The sequence below is a fragment of the Jaculus jaculus genome, chromosome 12, assembly GCF_020740685.1.
Source record: "Jaculus jaculus isolate mJacJac1 chromosome 12, mJacJac1.mat.Y.cur, whole genome shotgun sequence".
Taxonomy (NCBI): domain Eukaryota; kingdom Metazoa; phylum Chordata; class Mammalia; order Rodentia; family Dipodidae; genus Jaculus; species Jaculus jaculus.
In genome coordinates this window covers 68,109,947-68,129,105 of record NC_059113.1, presented here as the reverse complement: position 1 = coordinate 68,129,105, position 19,159 = coordinate 68,109,947, and the positions used below count along the sequence as shown (strand labels likewise).

The 19,159-nt window shown below is 37.4% G+C and overlaps 1 protein-coding gene across 8 annotated transcripts in view; it reads right to left on the bottom strand.

Annotated features, from left to right (window-relative positions):
- Positions 1–19,159, bottom strand: part of Kiaa1109 (KIAA1109 ortholog) — a 240,137-nt gene that overhangs the window by 10,791 nt on the left and 210,187 nt on the right. For all 8 annotated transcript variants that reach the window (XM_045130867.1, XM_045130873.1, XM_045130872.1 and 5 more), the window contains 12 exons: positions 18,527–18,688; positions 16,855–16,994; positions 14,236–14,437; positions 11,586–11,786; positions 10,690–10,869; positions 8,777–8,914; positions 7,114–7,371; positions 5,953–6,103; positions 4,052–4,209; positions 3,522–3,714; positions 3,130–3,347; positions 669–920 (listed from right to left, as the gene is read on the bottom strand). In XM_045130867.1, the coding sequence (XP_044986802.1) occupies positions 669–920; positions 3,130–3,347; positions 3,522–3,714; positions 4,052–4,209; positions 5,953–6,103; positions 7,114–7,371; positions 8,777–8,914; positions 10,690–10,869; positions 11,586–11,786; positions 14,236–14,437; positions 16,855–16,994; positions 18,527–18,688 (2,253 nt within the window). The remainder of the gene's footprint in view (positions 1–668; positions 921–3,129; positions 3,348–3,521; positions 3,715–4,051; positions 4,210–5,952; positions 6,104–7,113; positions 7,372–8,776; positions 8,915–10,689; positions 10,870–11,585; positions 11,787–14,235; positions 14,438–16,854; positions 16,995–18,526; positions 18,689–19,159) is intronic.

The window sequence follows — 19,159 nt, the reverse complement described above, 5'->3', positions numbered from 1 at the left end:
ATTTACATAAGGATCATGATGGCAAGCTCAGAAACAAGCTCAGTATTTTTCCGTCCCTCCCTCCCTCCCTCTTTTCCTTTCCCCCTTCCTTTCCTTCCTTTTTTTTTTCAAAGTAGGATTTTACTTTAGTCCAGGCTGACCTGGAATTCACTATGTAGTCTCAGGCTGGCTTCAAACTCTCAGTGATCCCCCTACCTCAGCCTCCCCAGTGCTGGAATTAAAGGTGTGTGTGCCACCACACCCAGCTTCAATATGTTTCTTTAGCATCTTCCAGACTTCACTGACATGACAAGCACATGATAACAAATTGAGATAGACAACTTATAAAATGCATAAATTTTGCCAATAAAAACCAACAAAAGGGGCTGGAGAGATGGCTTAGCGGTTAATGCGTTTGTCTGCAAAGCTAAAGGACCTCAGTTAGCACCAAGACCCATGTAAGCCAGATGCACAAGGTGGTGCATGCATCTGGAGTTCCTCTGCAGTAGCTGGAGGCCCTGGCGTGCCCATTTTCTTCCTCTCTCTCTCTGCCTCATTCTCTCTCGCTCTCTCAAATAAAAAAAATAAAATAAAAACAATAAAAGATCCAAGGAAAGGAATATTATTGTCACTTATAATCACACCAGAAGAGAGACAAGAGTAAAAGCTGGAAAAATGTGCCAATTTACCATCTTCCCAGATTTTCTGAGCTTCAGTCCAAAAGGCAATATTTGGTTCTTCTAAATGAAAAAGAGCCCAGGATTTTGAACGGAAATTTGGACCATGAAAACAAGCCAGAGTCATATGATTCCCATGTAAGCTCATTGATCCTCCAAACTGCATCCCATCTTCTGGTAAGGGAATCTGAAATAAGGATATGTGGCATCCTGATACCACCTTCAGTACCCCAGGCCAATGTCGATGGTGAGCTGCATCAAGCACTGCAAGAGAACCAAGAAATATTTACTAGTCCTGAATCCTCAGAAGATTTCTGAGCTGGGTGAAAAGGCAGAGTTGGCTTCTTTTTAGAGTTGAAAGTGACTTAGGGAATGGATGAAAATCCTATCTAACACTTGGCTGTGACAAGAAGCCATCAAAATAGATAGGGAAAAGTTGCATAAAGATGGACAGAGCTTGGGAAGGTAGTAACTTATTAACACCTGCAACGCACACTGTGTTATGCTCACTGATTAACAAAATGTTTGTATGAAATTTTATATAATAATCTTCATGTAACAATAACAAATAATTGTAAGGTGCACTTTTTTTTCTCAAGTGAAGAAGCAAAACATCAGTGAAAGGATTATAAGTCTATTTTTACTCTTCTATGCTTCTGCTACTTACTCAAAGTGGTCAGAGGACCAGTACCATCAGCCTCACCTGGGATCTTGTTCGAAAGGTAGTTGTTAAGTCCACCCCATATCTACTGTATAGATATGCATTTCAAAGAGATTTCCAGGGCTGAAATTTAGCTCAGTGGCAGAACGCTTGCTTAGCATACATGAGGTCCTGGATTCATTCCACAGTACCATCAAACATAAGTAAATAAAGATTTCTATGTGTTTAAGATGACTTTCAGGTGCCCATAAAGTGATTTACTTATACCAAACACAGAATTCATACTTAAAATATTTACTTATTTTAGTAATGTCCTTTATTGCTATACTTCTCATCCTGTATCCAACCAAGGAAACCAAGGACTATGCTTTATATTTAACTGGCATATTGTCTTTAAAATAATTCCCTAAAACCAGTGATTGCTTTTCACAAGAACCATTTTACAGATACACCTAGTGGTCAAGCATTTTGTAAACAAAACAAAACAAAACAAAACACTCAATTTGCATATGCATAGTATCAATACGGTTAATATGAAATATAGGGGCTAGAAGAACAAGATAAATGACACAGGAAGACACAAAAAAGAATAAATACAGAAGAAGGGTGCACTGCCACGAAATTGGGTAGGTCTCTACAGCAAGGCCAGTCATAGAAAAGGAACTGCTGAAGTAAAACAGTAGAAAATAGTTTGGACAAAACAGCTGTAAAGGATATTTTTAGGTCAGTCATGAAATTTGAATGTACTTTGGAAACCAGAATAGATAATTAGCAAATGGAAAGCTGAAGATTACTGAATGTAAATGGGTGACAAACAATGTAGATTTATTTTGGTAAAAGATATGCATCAGTATAAAAATACGTACAAAAATTTCAGAGGTATATGCTCTAAGGTACGTACAGTGATTTCTTTGCTTATATTTGCTAGTTTGCTTTTATTGTACACAATTACTTTTGTGGTTAAAAAAGTTATTAAGGAACTATCCTCATTCTGATTTTTATCACTTTTACCACTGTCACCCTAGGTGAAAGTACCATCTCATAGACTCACATCATGTCCTTCTAGGCCACGTAATGTAACAATGTATGCCAGAGTGGTTTAATAAGTTAACTTCAGTAAGGTTTCCAATCTTTCTCCACATAGTATCAGAATAATGCTTTAAAAAATGAGTATTTTAAGACAAGGTACATCAAATGATAACAAATCTTTTGAAAACTCTTCAACAGTTTCTCATCATTTTAAAGTCTTATCTGTGGCCTATATGTCTGAATTCATGTCCAACATTTTCCTCATTGCTCATTGTGCTTTAACTGCAGTGTCATCTTAGTGATTCTCATTTCTCTCCTCCAGTTTTTCCTCTCTCCTTCTCTCCCTCCATTCCTGCCTCCTCTTCCCCTTGGTACGGAGCTTTTGCCTAACCACTGTTATCTCTTATACCCAAGAACAGGGTTGCTGCTTAATTAGTACTTGCTAATTACTGAATACTAAGTGAAAATAATGACCTTCCCAATGTCCCAGTTATTAAACCCAAACTCAGCTATTCTGACTTCACAGCCCATGCTCTAAGCCAGAACATGACACTCATGGACTGGGTATGGCTGAAGATGAGCTCTGGCAAGAGGGGGTAAAAACTGCTAGCTTCCCAAAGCACCATAGATACCACTGGAAAGTGTGTAATCAGTCTTTTGCTGAGAGGATGGAATGCAGAGTCCATAGGATACTAAGTGTAGCATATAAACTATTATTTAAACAAGGAATGTGACATGCAGTGGAAAATACAGGGTATATCAAGGCTGAATTCTAAGTCTTACATTGTTCTTGTGAATTTTTCTCTAGGTTGTTAGTCACTGTTTTAGGTGGAAGATAAGGAACTGGTCCCCAGGTAGACAGAGCTCGTTTGCTGGTATCAAACTGTTGTGTGAAAAACTCCTGAAGCTTCATTCCTATTTTTATCAGGTCAGGTGTAGTTGATCTTGATATCATTACTTGGAAAATATCCCACTTCAAATCTCCATGCACAAAAATCTCACTAGAACATAAAACAAAATCTTTATCATGTATCTCACAGATGATATTTAAAAAGCAGAACTACTTCCCCCCATATATAATCATTCTACAGAAAAATGAGCTGCTTTCTCCCCCACTGATTGTTAAAAACCATATTAAGAGCTGTCACACAAAGTGTTCTGAAAGTAGGAAATACCTTTTATCAGTCATGCTTGAATCCAGCATATTATACAGGTTCACCTTCCATTCATCCTGCAGCTTAAGATCAGCATTACTGAAGATACCCATGAGGATACTTGAGCCCATGTAATCAACTCGTGCTTCAGTAGAACCCATGGTAATCTGAATTTTGTGGCTGGGTTGCTGATTTGGATGTTCAGAAATATGAGCTAAAGAAGAAAGAATATTTAGTTTCCATAGAAATGTCTGTGGAGGGCTGGAGAGATTGCTCAGTGTTTAAGGCACTTGCCTGCAAAGCCTAAAGACCCAGATTTGATTCCCCAGTACCCAGATAAGCCAGATGCACAGGTGGTACATGTATCTGGAATTCATTTGCAGTGTCTTAGAGGCCTTGGCACACCCACTCTCTGCCTCTCTCATATAAAAAAAATTACTTTTTTAAAGAAATGTCTATGGAGAAAAACTCATCAAACTAAATTTTCAGAAACATTTTTCCATTATGACATTTTGAGGATATGCTTAATGACTTATAAAATTTCAACATACCAACCATCTCCAGAGCATTGACATCAATGGTGCCACCAACTACTCCTCCTTTAGAATCTAACTGTGACCTTCCCAGACCAACAGACATGCTAATTTCTCGATCACGGTTACTTCCTACGGATAGCCGACCCTGGCTCTTCAAACCACTAGTTGTCCAGCTAGAACAAAGGAAATAGTTGTTAGATAAATTGTTGCCAGTGAATTAAAAAAGAAATTAAGGGGCTGAGGAGATGGTTCAGTCTGTAAAGCACTTGCCACACTAGCACGTGGACCTGACTTCAAGTTATATAATCCTTGTAAAAGCTGTAATCTCAGGGCTGGGGAACTGGAGACAGGAGGATCCCTGGAGTTTGTTAACTAGATAGTCTAGCTGAATCTGATGAGCTCTGATGAGTTCAGCAAGAGACAGTGTCTCAAAAAATATGGTGGGGAACAACTGAGGAAGATACCTTATATTGGGATTTCTTTAGATTTACTCTATGAGGACCCCTCCCATTCAGGACAGGAAAACCTTTCTTAGCTTGGGAGCTTTTCCGTATTTTTGTTTGTTTTGAGGTAGAGTCTCACTGTAGCCCAAGATGACCTACAACTCACTCTGTAGTCTCAAACTCACAGTAATCCTCCTATCTCTGCTGCCCAGAGAATACAGGGATTAAAGGTATGCAGCACCACAGTCAGGGCTTTCTTTTTTGTTACTAATCACTCAAAATAATTTTTTAAAAAATATTTATTTATTTGACAGAGAAAGAGACAGGGAGTGGGCACGCCAGGACCTCCAGCCACTGTAAACAAACTCCAGGCGCATGCACCCCCTTGTAAACCTGGGTCCATTGGCTTTTCAGGCAAGTACCTTAACCACTAAGCCATCCCTCCAGCCCAGTAAATTTTCATAATAAAAACAGGATCCTTGATGTCAACCTCTGGCCTCCACACACATATGCACTCACATGCACGCATACTCTTATACAACCATGCACCCACCCATACAAACCCACCCCTATACACCACATACACACAAAAGTAGCTAAATATGATTACTTAAGGCGAAAGTAAGGCTTGGCAATGAATCATTTCCTCCTATTTTGACTCAGGGCTTCACCATGTTGTCCAAATTGGCCTTGAACTCTGGACTTTGTGTGATCTTCCCAGCTCAGCCTCCTGAGTGCTGGGATTACAGATATGCATACACCGCCTCAACCAGCTCCACACACTTCTATAAAACTATGTGGAAGATGCTTAGATATTAACACTAATGCTTTCAGCTAGCCAGAAAAATTATACTATTTTTCTTATAATTTTCATCTTTTAAGGACATATTTCATTCTATTTTATATTACAATGTATTTACAATTTCATTTTCAGTATATAAAGTATGTATCTTTTACCTCCTATCTTTACTTTATCAAAGAAAGACCTCAGCATCAGACAATGTTTTAAAGCTGGGCATGGTAATGCACACTTTTAATCCCAGCACTTGGGAGGCAGAGGTAGGAGGACTGCCATGAATTCGAGGACCCTCTGAGACTACATAGTGAATTCCAGGTCAGCCGGAGCTAGAGTGAGACCTTACCTCGAAAAACCAACCAACCAACCAAATAAATAAATGTTTTGAGTGGATGGAGAGATGACTCTGGTTAAAGATGCTTGTTTGCAAATCCTGATGGCCCAGATTTGATTTCCCAGTACCCATGTAAAGCTAGATGTACAAAGTGGTGCATGCATCTGGAGTTTGTTTGCAGTGGCAAGAGGCCTTGGCATGCCCATGCTCATTCTCTCTGACTCTGTCTTTCTCATAAATAAATAAATTAAATATTTTAAAAATGTTTTGAACTGTTTTACTACACTATTAAAAAAAATAAAATCAGGATTAAATATATTTTCTTTGGGTCTGAATAGCTTACGTTGTGTTCCCCATTACATTGCTCATATTCATTTGGACGTTTAGTTGTTTCAAGTTGATAGCAAATACGACAAGTGTCTCCCATGGGGTCCCTTGTTGGCTTGCTGCTTTATTTGACTTGTTAACAGGAGTTGATGTTTTTGAAATTGAATCTAAAGACAGAAACATCCAATATGCATTCATTTACAAAAATACCACTAATTTCTATAATCAGAAAGAAAATAAGAAAATAAGATATCCTTGTCTTAAAATCTACTATTTAATAGTTGTCATGCTGCCTCTAAGAAAACAGTTACCATTTGCTGAATTCAAATAAAACCTCATAAACTGCTATATGACTTCCACTTTGTATGAGGGAATTTTAAGATACATAGGATATAGGTGCACAGATAATTTATCACCCTAGGATCCTCTTCACAAAGTAGAAATCTCTATACATTTTTAACAAATAGGAGCATCAAAAGCAGGAACCATTCTGAAATGCAGGCACTGGCTGGAGTGCCTGTAATGTGTCAAAGGGACTCAATATGCAAACTGAGAACTGACTTTGCCTCTTTTGCTTTATCTTGGCCTGTGGCAAAAATTATAGCACTAATTTGTATACATCCAAGCACAAGAATGAGGCCAAGGCCAAGAACATAAGACTTGGAAAAAAATACCAACTAAGAGCTGGAGTGTTGGCTTAGCAGTTAAGGCATCTGCCTACAAAGCCAAAGGATCCTGGTTTGATTCTCCAGGACCCCCAGGAGTTCCTGGATGCCCTGGCATGTCCATTCTCTCTTTCCCTCCCTTTCTCTCTCTCAAATCATAAAATATGTTTAAAAAATACCAACTAAATAAAAGAATGTCTGAATAAATACAAAGATTAGCTTTCTGATATAAAAAATATCTTCTGGGAAGTTAAAAACATTGTGGGATGGTTTCTAAAAGCAACTGGGCCAGATAGAGCATATTGACAACATTCTATCCCTCTGCAAAGCTACTAGCCATCTAGCAGCCTCTTCTGCTGGCAGAACTTTTAAGCGTTTGGTACTGGTATTTTTAACTTATGACAACTCCAACAGTGAATCTTCAGTAATAGGGCAGACACCTGGGAGTAATTAACTTGTTTATTTTGGGACAATGGAAGGTACAATTCTGATAGCAAAAAGAATAGTACTACCTTTTCTAGGAACTGAAGAGTCAGACACACTTCTTGATCTTATAGAAGCTGGAGACTTCAGGCTCTGTGCTGCAGTCCCTGGTGACATGGTGCTGTTGGCTGTGTGCTCATTAAATACATTAGGTGACTGAGGCATGTGGGTGAAGGAGGCTGACTGACTGGGCTGCTCCCAGGTCCTGCAGTAAGCTTTTCTTGATGACTCAGGGGAAAGGTGCTGGCTTACCCCTTCAATAGAATCAGGTGTCCCTGGACCAGATGCTAGCATAACAGGAGAAAACAAAACCAAATAAAAGCCAGAGGTAAGATCACTAAGTGACAGTTATTTTATCCAGACATCAGTTCTAACTACATTACATATTCCTTCCACTTCTCTATTCAGAATCTATGGCACTACACAGTTTACAAAGGACATTATTTTAATAAATTTTGAAAGAAGCACGAGGAAGTCAATGGAGATATTTTGGCTCCATTATTTAAGTGAGGGGACAGACACACTTCTAGGACTTTTAATATTTCCCATTGTATCAGGCTGACTACTCTTCACTTCCATAATGATCTCTTTAGCTCAACAAAACATCTAAGAGCAAGAGACAGATGAAGGCAACATGGCATGTCAACATTCTTTTTTATGTGCTTTAATTAATTATGATTAACTTGTATGGCTTAAATATATTTCTGTACTTCCCAATTTTACAAAGATTACAGAGTAATCAGAATAAAATGGTAGCTAGAATATCATATCTAAGAGGGTAAATCTGTCTTTCATTGTCTCTGTGCTACATGCCTAGGGCTGGGTATACCAAAGGAACTTAACACACATGTTTTTGAATGAATGAATTAAATGCTATAGCTTATCAAGTAAGATAAAGTTTGTGTTAGCAATTATGGGTCTTGCTATTTTAATTGTGTGGTAGTTTGAATGCATGGCCCCATACTTAGGAGTATTATTAAAACTGGGTTTGCAACTTCTGTCCCTAGCACACAGATTCCTAATAGAGGGTGCATGTCACTGTGTGGTTCTGAATTCCAACTCAAAGGTGTAGAGAGCAGGTTTGTGCTCTAGTGGATTTGTGTTGGTGTTTTGCCTGCTGCAGTTGTTTCTCACTGTTTGGATCCACAGAAGTAAGCAGTTTCTTCCACCTTTGATGGAATGTCCCATGGATTTATAAGTTGAAATAAATCCCCTTTCCCCAAAAACTGTGTCTGTTCATCCCAGAGCTGCCTACAACAAACTAAGATGGTTAAATTCTATTGTCAACTTGACAGAATTTTCAATCAGCATAGAAACAATTCTCTTGGCTTGCTTATTAGGGATTATCTGGACTAGATTTACTGAGGTAGGAAGACTCACCCTAACTGTGGGTGGGCATCATTCCATGCGTTAGGTTCCTAGACTGTATAAAAATGAGAAAGCTAGCTAAGTAGCAGCAGTATCCAGTGCCTTCTGCTTCCTCACTGTGGACCTGCTTTAAATTGTTTCAAGCTCCTGCTGTCATGCCTCCCCTACCATGATGGATTATAATTTGGAACTGTAAATTGAAATAAACCCTTCTTTCCTTAAGCTGATTTTTGTCAGATATTTTGTCCTAGCAAGGAGAAGTTGACTAATATAATAAGCAAAGTTTTATATAAAAAACTAATTATAATTACAAAACAAGCTTACTTGGCAAATTTATAGTTTGGTCTCCAAGGAATAAGCGTCTTGCAATACTTCTCCTATACCAGGCTCTTGGAAATGCCAGAATTTCACTGAGTCGGCGCATATCATATTTAAAGGAGGCAGACCCTATATCACAAACAGCTGGTACATAAATAAAATTTGTTAGTGCTTAGAACAGATTTGCAAAACTTTGAGTAGGTTTACATGACGGTTATCAGTCATATTATATAGGAGAGTTAATATTCTAAGCCATAAAATACCAAAACAAGTCGTATTTAACTAGTGATTATATGCCCTTCCACCATTACAGAAATACAGTATGACTACTAGCTCTAAGCCTTTTTCTTGAGGGAATGGAGCATTGGAATTCTAGCTTCACTCAGATATGGAAAATGAGTTAACAGTTTCTAGTATAGAAACTTCCTCAAGTAGAACTGCAAAGCACATAACCGAGTGACAGAGATTGCTATCTTTCTTTAGACCAGATAGATAAATAGATAGGTAGATAGGTAGGTAGGTAGGTAGGTAGGTAGGTAGGTAGATAGATAGATAGATAGATAGATAGATAGATAGATAGATAGATAGATAAAAAGTATGCTGATGGTCTCTCAGGACTCTGCTCAGATGTCCTTCCATTCCTGTTGTTTTTGCTTTGCTGTTCCTCTCTGACAGATACTGTAAGATTCACACATCAGTGACTTGCAGTCCCTGTTTTATCCTGAGCCTGTACCCACAGGCCCACAAGGGCCTTCCACTGGCAGGTCCCTACATGCATTCCAACTTTATTAGCCTCCTCACCTATTTATTCCCACCTACTATTTTTTTTTTTTTTGTGGTACCATCAGCTCTTTCAAAAATACCAACCTGAAGCATCATTTCATTTATCAAAGATTTCTAGTGACTTCTCACTGCCTGAAGGATCAGAATCTGATTCTTCAGCCTGATGTATGAGTTTCTCCACCATCTGGTCCTCATCTATTCCATCACCTCTACTTTTAGCCAAGCCTCTTTCCTTCTGGTTCTACCTATACTATAGAAGTAGTTATACCCTATGCATCCAGCCATAAGCAGCCAATACATGTTTCAAAACATCCTTTTGGGATGCTTCTGTGACAAAGAACACTACATTGCCACCATCAAGAATTCCTCAGGAAATGGTGTTTGGTATTTGTTATTGTTTCTGTTATAAACCAAATATTATTTCCATAGGAAAACCTTCCTTGATCTATCATATAAGCCAGAATTTACTGTTTGTTCTTTATAGACACTACTATTACAGCATTTCACATCCTGCACTGTGACTCGTTTGTCTAAACACAAGATTTGCCTGAATTTGTATCTGCTCACACCAGGAACCTAGCAGAGTGCCTTACAAAAGTTCCCAGTAAAACGTAAGCTAAGATGTTTGCTAAACAATTACCAGGTTAAGCGAACATACCATATTTGTAAGACTGATACTTGTATTTCATTTTAAATATTCAAGCTATAATGTAAAGAAAACAAGTGATTTGTCCATACTTAAATAATTAGCTATTAAGCCAGCAAGTTAAGACATTCTGATACTAAGCAGAGAAATTCTAAGGCCACTTATACCTCTTTAATGTTGTAAGAGTCAAACATAAGAGCCAAAAGGTTACTAATTCATGGTAGAGAAGAAGTGAGGAAAAGAAGCAATTTTTAGTTAATTTGGCAATATTTTGGTCCTTAAATGATATTTCTATCTAGAAATTATATTTCTAACATTGACTGCTTTAGATGATACAGTTCTGTACGTTGAACTGTCACTTTTTTCTTTAAATTAATTTACCATCAGAGCTTAATAGTAAATGCACTTGAAACTTAAGCCCAACTAAAACAGAAGCCATTATTTAATTCTTAAAAACAACATTGTAATTAAAAACTATAAAACTGAATACCAGATATGTTTATTAATGTAGTGTCCACTTTGCTTGTAGATTTGCTCACAGACTGACTTTCAAAAAATGAGGCACCTCCTGAACGCCTTATCCGAGATAAACTCACTTTTACAAATTCAAGATTTATACTAAGTGAGTCTTTTCGACCAGTAACCGAAGTGGGTTCTTCATCCACATTCCCTAAGGGGGAAAAAAAGCCCAAAATGTCCACATATATATGCTAATACACATACCACTTTGTTATATGTGAATTGTTCAGTACACTTTAGTTAAGAGGAATTTAGCAAAATGACCTGATGAGTATCAGTAGTCTTCACAGCAGTTTAGCAGGATGAATGAAGTCTATGGACATAAGTGATGATTCTGACAACCCTGCTTCAACCACAAAACTAGAACTTAAGAAAGTACCATAAAATTCTGAACCCTCTCCCCAGCCCCAAACTAGAATTTGAATGGAGTGCATTCATTACTTATCTAAATATAAGAAATATTTACTAGTAATGTTGGCAGTTTGAAATGCAGAAAAATTTTACTTAATCACTGGCTTAATCATTTCATTTTAAATTAACAAATGATCTACACACTTTAAAATTTAACTTTCTATGGAATATAATTTTTATACGGATAGTAATTAGGCAAGACATTAAACATATAACATAAGAGACCTCTACTATCTGAAGATACACTGTTACTTAGGAAAGAGTCTTAATTTTTAAATTCTTGTATAATGAATTTACCTAAATTCTTTAGGTTCATATTTTTACTTACAGGGACAAAATAGATATTAACAAAAAAATACAAAGTGTATGAGTTTGGTCTTATACCATAATGTGTATAAAGATAATAAGGTTTATGAAAAGATGTAACAAAAGACACAAATGCATAAATATACATACCTAATCCACCTGATCCAGATGTGAGGCCAGATACAGTAGATTTTTGCTTCCCTGCCCCATAGGGGTGAAACACATACAGGGAAAAATCAGACATGCACGCGGTGAAGCTCAAACCAGATGAGCTGCTGCTGGAGCTGGTAAGATCTGACTGACTGCTGCTGTGTCGACTACGCCCAAGAGGACTGCCTAATCCTGAGGAACCTACAGTAAACAAAGAAATTCCACTAGTCATCAACCATGAGAAAAATCTAAAATGCCCATCATTAATACTGCTCAGTATGTAAAGTTGCTTGCTATGCAAGCAGGAGGACCTGAACTGGATTCTGAACACTGAAGTAAAAGTCAGGTATGGCTATAATTCCGGTACTGATGAAGCAGAGACAGGAAAATTCCTGAGGCTTGCTGGTTCTCTAGCCTCGACAAACTGAGAGAGCTCTAGGTTTAGTAAGAGCATATTAAAAAAAAAAAAAAAAAAAAAAAAAAAAGGTGGACAGCAACTAAGGAAGACACACAATATAAACTTAAAGCCTTAAAATCAAACTAAGAACTAGGGCATACTTTGAATTAATAGTAAATCATGATTAGAAACTTTGTTCACCTTTACAACAATTAATACATACATGTTTGGCTGAACAAATACATGCTTCCTATTTTCTTCTTTGTTCCCTTCACCAGAAGCAAACAGTACAAAAGTACACAGCTGGTGATTAAGCACAGATGAAAGCAACTTGGAAAAAATATGTGTTGTATAGCTGCAGCCTGTATCTCACTAGGTAATGGTGTTTAGTGACATAAAGCAAGTTACAAGAATGAAGAAAGTAAATGATTTTCTCTTAGAAAAAAATGTTCCAACTGGCAACATTCACCAAGAAAGGACAAGCTAATTCCAAATATGCATTAAGCATGGAAAATGCGAACATCTGAATAAAGTATTGTATAATTTTGTTCATGATTCCAAAGTATACCTTCAGATCAGACTTCCTCTATTCATCTATCACACAACTGCTTCCCTGACTAGAACAAAGGCACATTGTTTTTTTAAAGTATATATTATCTATTTATTCACAAGCAGATAAGATAGGAGAGAGCGAGAGAGAGAATGAGAGTGAGAGCGAGATAACAGGTACACCAAGGCCTCCAGCCACTGCAAATGAACTCCAGATGCATGCTCTACTTTATGCATCTAGCTGTACCTGGGTACTGGAGAAATGAACCTGGGTCATTAGGTTTTGCAGGCAGGTGCCTTAATCACTGACTTATTCCTCCAGCCCTGTTTTTGCTTTTTTGAGACAGGATCTTGCTATATAGTCCAGGTTGGCCTTCAATTTACTCTCTCTTGCCTGAGCCTCTAAAGTACCATAATTCTAGGCATGTGCCACTACACTAGCTAGAAGTGAACTTTTCATCTTTTCTTCTAAATCTGCACCTACAAGTATTCCTCTAAGTGACTCTTCTGGGAAAATGCTCAACTAGAAACCTGTTCAACCAGAAATACTCTGTCTCCATCATGTAATGTGTCACTATATCATTCCTACATTTCACAAAGGTGCATCTTTCCACTTCCTTCCACCTTACTGCTGCTACTCACTCTCACATTTGAGCCTGGTAAGCAAGAGTAACCAAAAGATCTTTACTGAAAAACAAAGCAAAAACAAACAAAACCATGACAGGGAGCTAACAATGGTAATGATGCTATCTTTGAATGACTTGAAATAACTAAATCCTATCTCTTCCAACTTCCATTGAGTTTCTCTTTAATATAGGGCTACTTCCTTAACTATGCAGCCTACCTATATAGTAAAAAATCTACTAACTGTTGCCATCTCTCCCTTAGGATTTTATCTACTGGTTTACTCCAATGCAGGTGTTCTCAATACTGGCACTGTTGGTGTTTACATCCATAACCCTTTGGAGAGAAGGGGCTGTACTGGCAGGATGTTTGTATACCCTTGGCTTTCCCACAATCTTCTATACAAAGCCACTCAGCTAAGAAAATCCAAATTGCCTCCCAACACTGCCAGACACCTCCAGTGGACAAAACTGGCCCTGATTAAGACACAGGGTTTAAAGATATTTCAATTCCATTAACATTCTCAATCTAGCCTTAGCTTTATTCATTTACATGTAGATAGATCTCTATGAGTTAAGGGCACAGAGCTTTTAGTGATCCATGCCACCTCATTAAGAAATCAGCTGTATTTTACCACAAAAGCCTTTCACAAAACAAATGTATTAAGAAACAAAATTTACTATTTAAATATGAGATACAATAGTGATAGTGGATAAGAAATCTTATGTCCCTTATGTTACCTTTGCAAAACTGATTATTCCTCAAATACAAAACCTAACTTGATGTTACATTCTAAAGTGCTTAGGTGTTTGAATCATGTTTATCATGGTGCTTACTGTGTACTTTCAAAGTGAAAACAAAATGCTTTCTAACTGCTGTTGAACTAAAACTATAATCCAGAGGGGGTTTGTGTTCTAGCCACATAGAACATACTCAAAACTTTGGTTTACATATATTTTTCTATAAATATTCTAATTCTCAAATTCTTTGTCTCCAGATTTACTTAATATATTTAACATTCAAATGTATATAAAAATAGCTTGGTTTTTGTATCATGTGAATTAAACAATGTTTCTATACCTGGTATGCCAGCTTTGTTAGCAGAGGTCTTTCCTCCACTCTGAGGAGCACTGCCTCCAGGGGATAAAGTCTCTGCAGGGTATGTAGTCCCCAAAGTCTCTAATTCTCCTCGGTTTGAAGAAAACACCAAGTCCAGAGATGGCAGCTTCAGCATACATTCTACTCTAGATACTGGTAAACAGCTAAATTTGATCTGTGAAGGCTAAAGAGAGCAGAAAGCAGAAATAAAAGGTTTCTAGGAACTGCGGGGTTAAGAATTTGATACTGGATTTCAAATTATACTGAATTTCCACTTCAACCACATATAGCAAGTATACTACTCATCTGATTATTTATTTAAAGTCACAACTTTTTCAAACAGAAGTATGATACATAAATGGAAACGTATTCACAAAATGGTGTGATTTTTCATTTAAAATATTTTATTAATTTATTTGAGAGAAAAAGGCTGGAGGGGTGGGGGAGAGAAAGAATAGGAATGTCAGGGCATCTAGCCACTGCAAATCAACTCCAGACAAATGTGCCACCTTGCGCATCTGGCTTATGTGGGTCCTAGGGAATCAAACCTGGGTCCTATGTCTCTGAGGGCAAATGCCTTAACTGCTAAGGCATCTCTCCAGTCCAGACATTTCTTTTTTTAAAGTAGTATGTTACATGTCCACATACTCTCAAAGAAAAGGGCTTACCCAAGAGTGTGAATGCCAGAAGGTAAGACAATGAGACACTTAAGAGTTTGTTGTATACAATAGCATACTAGCTTAGAGTGAAAAGTTAGGAAAAGTTAAGGAAAGATGCCCTGGTGGTGCCTGACCTATCTGTATTAGGACTATTTCACTTTATTGTTTTTAAGTGTTTAAATATTTTTAATTAAAATAAAAAAAACTTAAAAGAATTTACTTAATACTCTCCCATGTCCCCCAGTGCCCATCCCCCTACATTGAACCCCCCTCTTTTCTGCCATTCTCTCTTCCATTTAAAATGGTGTAAGTTTTAAAAATGCTTAATATTTACTAGGCATGAAGGTTTACTATAATCTCAGTACTTAGGAGACCAAGGTAGAAGAATAAGTATGAGAATAAGTAACAAGGATACCTAGTGAGTTTTAGGGTAGCCAGAGATACAGGGGTGAGACACTTGTCTAAATAAAAAAAGCTAAATATTTGAAGAGCCATTAGCACTTACATAATTCAGAACTTAAACCATATTTATGCTCATACATTATTGCTCATAATCAAATCTTTTAAAGGGAGCAATCTCAGATTAAACATTTGAAAATGCTGTTGTATTAGTAACAAAGCTTCCATAAACCTTTCAAATACTCTTTCAGTAAATAATTTCATAGATCTGAGTATCAGACTTAAGATGTTTTTGGGCCAAATTTCTTTTCTAAAAAATGCTTGAGGGGGCAGGGTACAGTTGGAGACATGGCTCAATGGATAAACCATTTGCTTGGCAAATGTGAGGACTGCAGTTTGTATCCCCAACACTAATAGGTGTGGAAGCTGCCTGAAATCCCAGTGGAGGGAATACAGGGAACTCCTAGGGCAAGCTAGCTGGGCAGACTAGCTGAATCTGTGAGTGGACCCAGGGTCAAAAGGAGAGAACATGCATCAGTACATTAGTGAAATAAAGTGGAGAGCAATCAAGGAAGATACCCAGTTTCAGTATCTGGCCTCTACACCTCACCACCTCCAACATGTAAAGAACAAAAGAAAAAACTAGCTCGAACAGAAGACCATCAGCTTGCTTTGTATTCTTGAGATTGATTATATGATTATAAATGAGGGTAATTTGGACACAAGTAGCTTTCACATCTCCCTTAACAGATTTAATCACAAGCTAATACATATTTCAAAGACCCACTGATAAGACTGCATTTAAGAATAAAACACCAGGGCTGGAGAGATGCCTCAATGGGTAGGATGCTTAAAGCCTAATGAAAGACCCAAGTTTGATTTCCCAGTACCCAGATAAAGCCAGTTGCACAAATTGGTGCATGCTTCTGGAGTTTGTTTGCAGTGGCTAGAGGCCCTGGTATGCCCATTCTCTCTCTCTGCCAGGCATGATTAAAGGCACACCTTTAATCACAGCATTCAGGAGGCAAAATAAGAGGATCACTGTGAGTTTAAGGCCAGCCTGAGACTACATAGTGAATTCCAGGTCAGCCCCGGCTAGAGGGAGACCCTATCTTGAAAAACCCAAATAATAAATAATTAAACACAAGCTTATGTAAATTTTATCACAGATTCTACTGTGACTTTTTATCTTAATTACATTTTATATCTTCCCAGAAAGAAGTGCAATGGTAAGAGCTAAGGGTGCCTTAAAAAAAGGAATAAAATACTTAAAAAGGTTTTATCTTATATATTATTCAAAATTTTGCCATGAAAGGATAAAATCTGAATTTTGAAAATCCCAGATCTATGAAACTTCTCAGAGGAACAGTAAATACACAAACAGAAGTTGAATTTAGTTCCCAGAGTTTAGCTAACCTCTAAGTCACTTTTAGGCCTTCTAAGGGACCATGAACTGCAACTATGAAAACTTTAACAGGAAGTAATTTTGAAAGTTTCAAATAAACTTAAAGCTTTTTCTTGAAAAAGAAGTGAAGCATATCACCTGGACTCGTACATATACCACAACATCTACAGGGAAGGAAGAGTAAGCAGAGGTTGAAGATGACACTAATGAGGTTGTAGACTCCTCCATAGGATCTGGTATTTCAAAATGTCCCATATCTTCATCCTGTGAGCTGACAGCTGTTAAAATAATTAATATTTAATTTCTAGATCAAAGGCAAACATTTTTTTTTTCTTCGAGGTAGGGTCTCACTCTGGTCCAGGCTGACCTGGAATTAACTCTGTCATCTCAGGGCCTTGAACTCATGGCAATCCTCCTACCTCTGCCTCCCGAGTGCTGGGATTAAAGGCATGCGCCACCACGCCTGGCTAAGGGCAAACTTTTTAAAGACCCTTATATCATACGCTAGCATTGATTTCACAGGCATCAACCCCAGAAATATTTGCTTCTGAAGTCCATTATTCTGCATCTTTGCCTACTCAAACCTCTTGTTCATTCTCTGAACTCAAATTCTCCCACCACGTTGCACACTGAACAAGAAAACTAAATTATTCCCTTGCCCACAAAGAGATTCCAGTGAGAGACACACTAACAGAACTATGGTGTTAATTTCTATCATCTAGCTGTGGCCATGGGAAAAGCATATATCCTCAGCTTGTCTGGTTTCTTCATTTGAAAATAAAAGTTTTTTTTACAATCATTATGACTAGGCTAAGATGGTATCTCAAAGTGGTTTTAATTTGCATTTCATTTGATTAGAGATGTTGAACACTTTTGAAAGTACAAATTGGCCATTTGTGTTTCCTCTTTACTGAATGGTATAAATAACTATGATGAAGAAAATTGACAACAAATGCTGGTAAGGATGTGAGGGTGGGAGTGCAAACTATTACAGCCATTATGGAAATCAGTATGGCAGTTTCTTAAAAATATAGAACTAGAACTGTCACACAGCTATATCACTCCTGGGTGCATACTAAAGAACTCTACAATCTACTATAGAGATACTTGTTCCTCCAATGTTTGTTGCTGCTCTATTCACAATACCTTGAACCTGAAATCAGCCTAGATGTCCACCAACAGATGAATGTATAACAAAGATGTAGTATATATACACAATGGAATTCTATACAGCAGCATGAAAAAGATGAAATTATAAAATTTGCAAAAAAATTGGATGAACCCAGAAAGAATTACATTAAATGAAGTGACCCAAGTTCAGAAAGAACAAAACTGCAAGTTCTCTCTGATATGAGGATTCCAGCTTATAATATCTACAAGTATGTCTATATAAGGAGCAAATGTGGACAAACATACACAGATAGATAACCAAGAGTACAAAGAGATGAGTAGAAAGAAGGATGAAGAAAAGGCAAAGGGACACATGTGACATGTATATAGAAGGAAGGAGGATACTGTGGGGAGGGAGAGATTGCAGAGAGGAATGGGGACAAGAACCAATAAAAACAAACAGTTTCTGAAAATACCAGAATGAGTTTAGATACCTAAATCTCTGTATGCCAACTAAAAATATAAAATTAAAAAAGAAAATGAAGGGTAGATGATATCTTAGGCTCTTTTTTAGTTCTATAAGAGTGTATTTTAAAAATTAAATACATAATACATAATAGCATTAGGAAATCCTTCTAAGGCACAAGATCCCCAACATACAAAATACATGTAATGGGGGAGCAAATGTGGAGGATGTTACCTGTATAATTCCTTTCAATTGGTGTAATTGGGATAGTCTCCAGAGCCTTTTCCAGAAAGTCTAATAGACAAGGACTAATCACCATTTCTTCTGGCAGTGACTGAAGTGCTACCCAGGCATACAGCTTGGCTGTTTTTACTCCTCCACTTCCTTTTCCTTTGGCTAGAAATAAATGTCAGGTAATGAAATTCAGTGAAAGCTCCCAACAAAACATGGCAAGTTTCCGAGAAATCAGAATTATATGACAGCATAAAGACTATATTATGTTAGTTATCATTAATGATATACTGGTTATTCTGGCTTGCTCAGTATCACAAATTTTGGCTCAATTTTAACAATACTTGGCCAGATTTTTGATTAACACTAATCCCTTTGTTCTCTTAAAAAGCTAGAGACCCTTGACTAATAATAGTGACAAGTGAGGACAATGTCATTGTCTTCAGCTCTCCTGTACATAGCTGGAACAGACATATACAATACTCCCTATAGGATACCCAGTCTTCAATTCTTCCTATTTCCACTTCATATAGTGTACAGAAATACCTAAGAAATTCTCCCAGATGAGCATTTATTATTTGTGTACATCTAGGAAAAATGTTCAAACTGTATATGTCTTTACCTATAAACTTTACC